Source organism: Pipistrellus kuhlii, unplaced genomic scaffold (genome assembly GCF_014108245.1).
Source record: "Pipistrellus kuhlii isolate mPipKuh1 unplaced genomic scaffold, mPipKuh1.p scaffold_m20_p_6, whole genome shotgun sequence".
NCBI classification, from domain to species: domain Eukaryota; kingdom Metazoa; phylum Chordata; class Mammalia; order Chiroptera; family Vespertilionidae; genus Pipistrellus; species Pipistrellus kuhlii.
Window position 1 is genome coordinate 57721771 of NW_023425562.1, and position 10176 is coordinate 57731946.

Consider the following 10176-nt stretch of genomic DNA (forward strand, 5'->3'; position numbering starts at 1 on the left):
AGCAACTTCTGCGAGAGATGCAGCAGATGGCCAGTCGTCCCTTTGCCTCTGTAAATGTTGCCTTGGAAACAGATGAAGAGCCTCCTGATCTTATTGGGGGGACTATAAAGGTGAGAATGTGATTACAAAGTCCCTATAACTTAATTTGTCAAACTCATACTTCTGAGTCGGGGAAACCTGAGAGAGAAAGAACTTGAATGTGTTGCCTCTTGTTTTCCTCTCTCTTTCCTTTTTACAATAAGCCAGCACACCAAAGTTTATTCTCTTGCTTTTGTTGTCCAGCCTTTGATTCATGTCACTAAGCAATCTCATGTTTAAAGGATTTTAAAATATAAATGATTTGTCTGATATTCTATGGCATAATATTTTAAAACTTAAAAGAAGCTAAATTGAACCATTATTCTTTATAAGTATTTGGAGGGCTTTGCTTTTAAAGGGACAGAATCATAATTCACTATGAATTCTGTGTAAATATTTCTGACTCCTCCCTCAAAAACTGATGAGGAAAGTAAAAGAAATATCTTTTAATAAAATGATGGGATATTTCAGATACATTAGTAAAACAGTCATATGTTCTGCATAAAACATACTATTAAAGCATGACTAAGTTCACAGGAAGTAGGTAATATTTTCAGGGACCATTCTCCTTTTCCTTTCCCAAGAAGAACAAGTCATAAACCAAAATCAGAACCTAAAGTGATTTCCACGGACAAGAGAAACACATTTCATGAATAAGAGACAGCAGCTGGATTTAGACAGGACTATTAAATGTTTGAATTGATATCTAAAGGATATAATATAGCTATGAATGAAATGTTTAAAGAAATGAAAGATGGAATCATAACAATGAGGAAGCCATGAGAGTCAAGAATGGCCAAGCAGATCTGAAAAACCACCAAATGTAACTGTTAGAAATGGGAAGTATAGTAGTAGAAATTTTTTAAATAACTCACTTTACATGTCAAACAGAACAGTTTACATGTCAGACACAAATGAGGACAGAGCTTTTGAACTGGAAGATGAATCTGAAGAAATTACATAGAATGTAGATAGGAGATAAGGAAATGGAAAATATGACAGATAATAAGAATATGGAGGATAGAATGAAAAGATCTAACATATATATTATCAGGGTCCCAAAACGAATGGAGGGAAGCAAAAGTCAAAGAGATAATAACAGAATTTTCCAGAATGATAGAAGTCATGAATATACAGATTTCAGAAGCAAAACATATCACAAGCAGGATTAAGGAAAGAAAGCAAAGGGAAAGCAAAAGAGAAAAAATGTACAATTGTACTTATCATACTGGAACTATAGAACTCTAAAGACAAAGAGAACATTTTTTTAAAAGAGAACATCTTAAAATCACCCAGAGCAAAAATAGGTCACCACAATGTGGAGAAAATTGGAACCCTTATGTACTGTTAGGAATGTAAAAATGATGCAGCCACTGTGAAAACAGTATTGATCCTATATAATGAAGAGGCAATATGCAAATTGACCATCACACCCTCACAAGATGGCTGCCAATGACCAGGTTGGCAGGGGGTTAGTGAGGAATGACCAAACAACTGAACAAGCAGGCTGTGTGGGGCAACTAGGCCAGTAGGGGGCACAGTTAGGGGTAGCCAGGCTGGCAGGCAAGTGAGCAATTAGGAGCCAGCAGTTCAGGATTGTGAGAGGGGATGTCCAACTGCTGGCCTAGTCAGCAATCGGACATCCCCTGAGGGATCTCATTGGTCATCCCCCAAGGGGTCCCATCTTGGTATAGGCCACTGTCATCTCACACTTGGATTATTGTAATTGCTTATAACTGGTTTCACCATCCAGTCGTTTCCTCGTGCCACAGCCAGGGTGGTTCTGGAAATTATTTTCTTCAGCCAAACTGAAGAGATTGCTGAACATGTTTGGGAGTATGATGGGCAGGATTCTACAGGTGGCCCCAGTATTCCTGCCTCATGCTTAGTTAAACTCTAGGGACTGATATGAAGGAATTTTGCAGAAATAATAAAAGTCCCAAGGTAATCGACCTTAAGCTATGAGAAAAGTTTTCTCTGGCTGGTGGCACAGAGAGAACATGGTAAGGACTTGACGGATCATCACTGGTTTGAAGCTGGAGAGGCCACATGAGCAGAAATGCAAGCAGACTCTACGAGAAGAGCATGGCCCTGGCTGACGGCTACCAAGGAAGTGAGGACCTCAGGTTACAGCCCAAGGAGCTGGGCTCTGCCAGCAACCTGAATGAGTTCTGAAGCGGATTCTGCCCCAGAGCCTGAGATAAGAGTAGAGACCAGCTGATACTTGACTTCCTCCTTTGAAGATAAGAGCTGAGACTCTTGTCAGATAAAAGCTAAGAATTTTCTAGAACTGAAGGAAGACATGAATAGTCCTCTATCCCTAGCAGAAAACCCTACAGAGCTTGTCTGGACTTCTGACCTATAAAATGGAGATAATAGATGTGTTATTTTAAGCAGCTAAGTTAATAATGTGTCACACGCCAATAAGAACTAATACAGAGGGCATCTTTACAAAATCACATTTGAAGACTCAGAGCTAAAGCATGAGAAACACCTCTCTAGCTAATTCTTTTTCTTCACCAGGCTGTCCCCAAACCCATTGCCCTGGAGCCATGTTTTTACTACAAAGCTGCTGTCCTCTCTGCGTTCGTGAGGCTCCCTCGAGGCCTTGGTGGAATCCCTCCTCCTGGACAGTCCGGTGAGTAGACCAGAGGGTCAGTGAGGGATCCTTCCCTTTTAGAGAAATTGAGTATAAACGTGAATAGTTCCTGCCTCGTGCGTGAGGATTCGGTGAGGTAACCCCTTTGTCACTGGATTTCCTTCACTGTCTTCCCTGAGGTCCTTCCCAGGGGGAAGTCCAAACTCGCCTCACTGCATCTGCTTCCCAGTGATCCTGATGCTTCCTACCACACTTTCCTTTGCCTACAGTGTGTCTGGCCTCCTCCGGCCTTCCTGCTCCTTTACTGTCTCTCCTTCCTCTGCCCCTAAATATAGGCATTCTTCCTCTTCCTCCACTCTTACTCTCTCAGTCATCTTACCTACTCTCATGGCTCCTCCACGCTGTGATTTTCAAACTGGTATTTCCAGAAATATTGCATTTCATTTGCTTTTTCACTGTGTTTTATACATTTTAATTGATTTATTTTAGAGAGAGGAATATCATTTTGTTGTTCCAAAAATTTTTAATGCATTCATTGGGAGCAAATGTACAACCTTTGTGTATCTCTAACCAACTAAGCTACCTGGCCAGCGCATTTTTCACTCTGTTTTAAATATAAGGCACAAACAGCAATTATAACAATTTAAAGGAAGTTTCTGAAAACTTAGAGTTCTCCTCTCTAACACCCATTAATTTTCACTGTTCTGTTTCCTTCCAGCAATTTAGTTGAAATGTTTGTGTCGTTCTTACTTTATTCTTTTTTCATATAACTTTCATAAACATTTTAACAGCTTACTACATAATCTTTTACCAATCGCTTTTATACTATTCTATCAAATACATGGGTCATAATTTAGATAAATATTTTCTTATTATTGAACATGAAGGAAAGGATTATAGTTTTGCAGAATCTTGATTAACCATGCAGTACTTTGGAGGGATGCCTCAGACAGGCGTCTTCAAACTACGGCCCGCGGGCCACATGCTGCCCGCAGAGGAGTCTGATCCGGCCCGCCAGGTTTTTTGGGCAGTGAGCGCAGCCGAGGTGTTACAGTAGGAATTAGTAGTTCATATAGTCCGGCCCTCCAGCTCTCTGAGGGACCGTGATCTGGCCCCCACTTTAAAAAGTTTGAGGACCCCTGCCTCAGACAATATGAATGTTTTAGACAACTTTCAGTTGAGATTATTCTTGGGGTCAGGGTTACCTCAGCCAAAAAAAAAAAGCCTATGAGGAAAGTGTGAGCAGACTACTTTCCCAGGCCCTGAGTTCCATACCCCGAGCACAAGCAGAAGAGCCTCCCGCTCAGCTTTTAGACGGTCTGCGTCTGGGGTGTCCTTTAGGCATGGCCAGGCCAGGGTTTCTGCCTTCACTTCCTAGGGAAGAGCATGACTTGCCCTCGCCTGGGGATTTCAGTGAGTTGAGCCCCTAACTTGCCCATGTCGAGGGCATGATGACCGTTGACTGGAAGACACTATGGCTGTGTCTTCTGCCACCACATTGGACAGTTCTCCCTGATGGCGGGGTGCTGGCTAGGGTGGGGAGGAGATGACAGACTGCGGCCTTTTCTGCACCAAACTTCCTGATGTGCGGCCCCCCTCTTCCCCCCAACTCCTGATGATCGTCACCTACCCACTGCTTGAGACCCCATTCATTCTCTGCCCCCATTTTAGAGGGTGTCCACTGGACTCCCGGAGCACCTGGCTGTTGTTACTGGATTCTCCACTGAATTCCAGGCACTAAGCCTGGCACTGAAAAACCACCCCCTCATGTTTCCCCATTTTGTAGGCTCAATGAGATGGAGCAACAAGTCTGCCAGCATGGCTCCTGAGGGCTCAGCCCCACTCTGACCTGGCTGGCCTTTCCCCAGATGAAATCAGTTAAAGGTTTCCAGCCAAAAAGGAGACTGGAACCACCAGGCTCTAAAGCAGAGTAGGGTGGTGATGAGCAAGCAGCATTCTAAGGATACTTCAGTTCACTCATTGACTCCTCACACAAGCCCTGTGTTATTACTCCCCATTTTATAAAGGGAGAAATAGAGGCACAGGGAGATTAAAGAACCTTACTTATTCCAGAGTCTGCCCTAACCCGTATCATGGTATAGATATAAAAATCACTAGTGTTGGCCCAGCTCATGTGGCTCAGTTGGTTGAGTGTTGACCCATGCACCAAGAAGTCACTGGTTCGATTCCCAATCAGGTACATGCCCAGGTTGTGGGCTCAATCCCCAGTAGAGTGTTTGCAGGAAGCAGCCAATCTGTTTCTCCATCATAGATGTATCTTATCTCTCCCTTTCTCTCTCTAAACTCAATAAAAACATGTTTTTTAAAATCACTAATGTTGGCTGGGCCATGTGGAATGAATCTGAATTACATTGTAAAGAATGCTGCTTGCCCAGCCGGTGTTGCTCAGTGGTTGGGCATCCACCTATGAGCCAGGAGGTCACTGTTTGATTTCTGGTTGGGACACATGCCCAGGTTACTGGCTCGATCCCCAGTGTGGGGCATGCAGGAGACAGCCGATCAATGACTCTCTCTGATTATTTTTTTTAAAGTATGTTTTATTGATTATTTTTTTACAGAGAGGAAGAGAGAGGGATAATTAGAAACATCGATGAGAGAGAATCATCTATCAGCTGCCTCCTGCACCACCCCTACAGGGGATGTGCCCGCAATCAAGGTACATGCCCTTGACGGGAATCGAACTTGGGACCTTTCAGTCCGCAGGCCGACGCTCTGTCCACTGAGCCAAACCGATTTCGGCTCTCTCTCATTATTGATGTTTCTATCTCTCTCTCCCTTCCTCTCTGAAATCAATAAAAACATATTTTTTAAAAAGAGAGCTGCTTTTCCTTGGCCTCCCTTTGGAGGCCAGGAGGAGAAATTTAGTGTTTAGAGTATGTCTGCAATCATACTAAATGCTCCCACCACCACGCAGAGCACTTGGCTTGACTGATCTGAAAGGCAGGCTATACCTTTTTTGTGTAACCAAGGAGGGACAAAGAATATGTATTTGTATTTGTATAACTTAACTCTGAAAGAATATATGCAAACTAATGAAAGCAGTTTCTCAGCTGGTGAGGGGACGGGTGGGGGGAGGGAAGGGCAGAGTGCAAGTAAGACTTCCCTACATACTTTATTGCTTTGTTTATTGCACTGTGGGAATGTAAACAGATTTTTTCTTTTTTTTTTGAAAATAAAGGCAAGCTGCTCCTTAACATGTGTTCCCTCTGTGGGTTCTCCCAAGGTCTCGCAGTAGCCAGCGCCCTGGTGGACATTTCTCAGCACCTGCCAGTGCTGTACAAAGAGAAGCTGGGAGCACTGAGAAACCGGAAGCAGCAGCCCCCTGCGCAGCCTGGGACCTGCATTTGATGCTGGGGCCAGGGAGTCTGTGAGTGAGCAAGTGGAGGCGAGTGGCGTGCTGGAGTCTGCAGGGAGGGAGCAGGCAGGAGGCGCTGTGCTGAGTGGAGCAGGGCAAAAACTGGAAACCCTCCGACTGGAAACATCGACTCATCTGCATGTTCACAAGCTTTCTTTGACAGTTTCTCCCATCTGTGCTCCAGCATCTAACCTTTATTTTTGCATAGGGAATAATTGATTTACTTACAGGTCCAGGGATGATCCAGAGGTTGCTGGAGGAGGCCAGTGTGGAGCCAGTGAGAGAGCTAGGGATGATACTCAGGTTTACTTGTGGGAAACTGGTCCTGGGACTGTCTCAACTGCAAAAACACAAAGCTGTAGTGTTTACAAGTAAACGTGTGTCATCAGTCATTCTGGAACAAGGCCTTTTCAAAACTGGCTAGATGAATGAACTTGTCATCTAAAACATGCCATCTTTTTAAAAAGATGTGCTCTTTATTCTTGCACATTTTAGGCAGATAACTCTCTACCAGGGAGCTTTTTTCTAGTTGAGAACTAATGTCACTTTTGAATCATTTTAAATTGAGATAGAAGGGGTATTTTAAATGTCAAGGTCAGCAGTGTTACTTAGAATGTAAATTGGTGTGATAGGTAGTTTTCTATAGCAACTTGGTTAATTTAGGTCTTAATCCATTTGAAATTCCTCTCTCTTTTTCTCTCCACACACACACACACACACACACACACACACACACACACACACACTAAGTGCCTAGACTTTAAATAGATCTAGCAATTGGAAAGTTAGTAAGCTTAAGTTTTTACATAATTGCATTCCTACATTCTTACAGAATTTAAATAGTCCCATTGGCAATCTGCTTTTTTTCTAAAATGTACTTTGCAGCCAGGAAAGAATTCTCACCCCAAGCAACCTTTATCCCAGCAGCAAGGACTGGGAGGAGAGCGGAAATGACCTAACTAAAAGCTCCTGTGGTCACTGTTGACATAGGACACTAGGCGTGATCCCCATGTGTCCCCTGCCCCCAGGTCACTCTCGACCTGGCGTTTGCTTCAGCCTTTCTAACCTCCTGCTGCCGGGGCACCACAGAAGAAAGGACTCACTGTGGCACGTGTCTCCCTGAGCAGAAAAGAGCATGGCAGCTGGGGCTGGGCTCTTCACCCCTCCTCCCCAGGCCCAGGTGCTGGCCCTGGGGAAGGCAGTGAACACTAACAGGATGAAAAGCACATGGAAAAAATGGACGAGGGAAAACTATGCCAAATGGAAGCGGGGTGGGGCACCGGCGTTTCTCCCAGGGCACTGCCTGGGCTTCGTGCTGTCCGCCCGTGGTGCTCTGTTCTCTGGCATTATGCAGCAGCCTCCCAAGACCTTTCCTGCTTCAGAGCCTGGGGATGGGCCCCTACACAGCAATGCTCAAGTTTGTGAATTTGGAAAAATAGTCAAAAGAGTAAAAACTGTGGCATTTCACCTTTAAATGCAGTGCCTAGAGAGGGAGTATGAGCTCTTTCCCAGCACCGACCCACTCCCGTGAAGAACGGCCTGGGAAGATGTTTTCAGAGAAGCTGAACCATAAAATACTGTCTGGTGCACAAAACACCTCTACTCTGAGACTTGCCTCTAAAAAGTTGTGTTTTCCCATCACTGTTAAAGAGCAGATGGTTCTAGAAGAAAACCTCTGAACTCCCCACATTGCTCTCCAGGTGTCCGCTCCCACAGGGAGCTTGTCCGCACCCACAGAGAGCCTGCCGTGAATGGCCCTTCACCTCTGACTGGCCCACAGGGAGGCACTGCAGAGGATCCTACCACAGGGCCATCCTTGTTTGTTCTGAGGACCCACGTGCCCTTGGCCAGAGAAGTCCCTTCCCCTCAGGAGTCCCAGGCCTTGAAAGAACATGCACCGGCCCCACAGCCACCTGGTTTTATTTATTTATTTTTTCCTAAAAAATAATGTTTTGTTTTAAAACAGAAGAAAAAAGCAAATGAAGTGTAATTCTGCTCCCACAGTGGAGAAGCAGCTAAACCCACTGCTGCTCTTTTGCAGCCCATAGCAAGCGGCTTCCCCCCAGGCTCGGCCAGAGGAAGGGGGTGGCAGGAGAAAAGGCACTCGCTTAGAGCCAGTTACCAAGATGGCATCACCTGGAACTTCAGAGCTGTCTGTGTGTCACAGGAGAGCCTGTACATAAATTAAAGTAGTCATGACAACCGTCACATTACACTTGTACATAACTATACAGTAGTCCAGAATGTTCAGACATTCAGAGTGTACATAAAACAGAAAAATATCTAAATGTATTTTTATTAAATTTACGGCATCTGAGTTTCACCCAATGTGTTTTTGTGCCATATACTGGATATCCAAGTTCAGAGAAGTCCTCTTGTCAGCCCTGAAGCACTGATAACAAAGCCAGAGAGTACACCCCCATCATGCTGATATATTCGATGTTCAAATGTATCTGGTACCAATAGAATACCCCTGAGGACCCGGGTCATCTGTCAGTAACAGATGGAAGCTGGCAGTGAGTTCATTTAAACGGCAGTACACGAGGGAAGGCAGCAGGAATCTCTGTCGCTATTGTTGGCTCTGCAAGTGCATCATGAATCAGTCTGTCAGCCTCTGGGTGCTGTGGGTGGCCAGAACAGTCAGTTTCATCATGAGAAACGTTTCTCAAAATCTTTAAGTTCAAAGATTATACCTGTAGAATCAGCTTTTCTGAAAAGGGGTTTTCCAGGCTGCGTTTTGTTGTGGTTTTGTCTAAATTTTCAGTGATCATTTCCAAGGACCATAGTTCACTGTACTGGAAACGGTAGGTGGGAGCGGGGTAGTTTGTTGATTCATAGCTCCTGCTTCCCCATGGAGAACCACACACACCCTGCCCTCCTGCCCTCTCCTACTCCTTTATACAAACAGCTTCGAAAGAAGTCTGTGCTTCTCTCTGAGGATCGCCTCCAAAAGGTGGGAGAAGGTGTGGAGAAAAGGCAGCTCCTCCTTTCCCGGGCTATCCCAGAGGAAAAGCAGCTCGGCCTCGAAGACTGGCAGCAAAAGGGAAACATGGGAATATCTGTGATGAGGCCTGAGGTGCAAGATTAGAGACACCAGAAAATCTGGGGCAAATGAAGAGACCAAAGCACTATCAGAAAAAGACATTTTACCTTCAGTGCAAGTCTCACTCCTTCAATTTAGGGAGTGCATTTGGGAAGAGGTGGGAGTGATTCACGTCTTTGAGGAGGGTGCCCTTGTCATGAACACCGCCGATCCTTTCGTTTCATTCATCCAGTCAACGAATACTCACTAAGCACTTACTGACAACCTAAGCTAATGCTAGGGCAGTGACTGCGATGAAAAAGCAGCTCCAGAATTACAACAGAATCCAGTTCCCAAACCCATCAGCCAGGAGATCTTTCCTTAGGGATTCTGTGAGAATTGGCCATCCTGAGAACAGACCCAGGAAGACAGAAGGGCTGTCCTCGGCTGTGCACCAGCTCTCAGTCCGAAATGTTTACCCAGTGTACCAAACTCGGCCTCAGAAGTCATGGTGAAAGTTTGTAGATAGCCAGGCCCACCAGGAGACATGTCCCTGAGTGGTTCAAACTAATAACACCCTTGCCTGCAGGGAAAAGATCTGGAGAGCAGACGAAAACTGGCGCCTTCTCTTTTAAAGGCAATAATGGAAGTGACTTCCAGTAACTGAATTTGGGCACAAAACATTCTGAACACTAGTGAAGCCTGTTTCATTGAACTAATTCTGGCTTTGAAAATGTTTTGTTCTATAGTTATTTACATTTTTGTTTGTTTGGATTCAAGCTTAGTTTGTTAATATGTATAATTTAGCATCTCTTGCACTCATGTAAATATGGAGTAAGTATTGTAAACTATTTCATTGCTGAGGATTGTGGGTACTATACATACATTTAAGGACTGCAATTTTTTGGTATTTTTTGTATTGTAAAATAACAGCTAATTTAAGCGGGAACAAGAGAATTAAGGGAGGTCTGCATTTTAAACACAAATGTGAAGAACTTGTATATAAGCAAAAGTAAATACTATACTACAAACTTCCTTCTAAAATAAAAGTAGATCTGGTAAAAATGTGGGATTTTATTCTGTCTTTAATTTTTAATTTTA

The 10176-nt window shown here is 44.2% G+C and overlaps 1 protein-coding gene across 3 annotated transcripts in view; it reads left to right on the forward strand.

Moving 5' to 3' along the window:
• Positions 1-6148, forward strand: part of ATRN (attractin) — a 113482-nt gene extending 107334 nt beyond the window's left edge. For all 3 annotated transcript variants that reach the window (XM_036419804.2, XM_036419807.2, XM_036419806.2), the window contains 3 exons: positions 3-110; positions 2602-2716; positions 5922-6148. In XM_036419804.2, the coding sequence (XP_036275697.1) occupies positions 3-110; positions 2602-2716; positions 5922-6046 (348 nt within the window). In that variant the 3' untranslated portion in view covers positions 6047-6148. The remainder of the gene's footprint in view (positions 1-2; positions 111-2601; positions 2717-5921) is intronic.
• The last annotated feature ends 4028 nt before the right edge of the window (positions 6149-10176 follow it).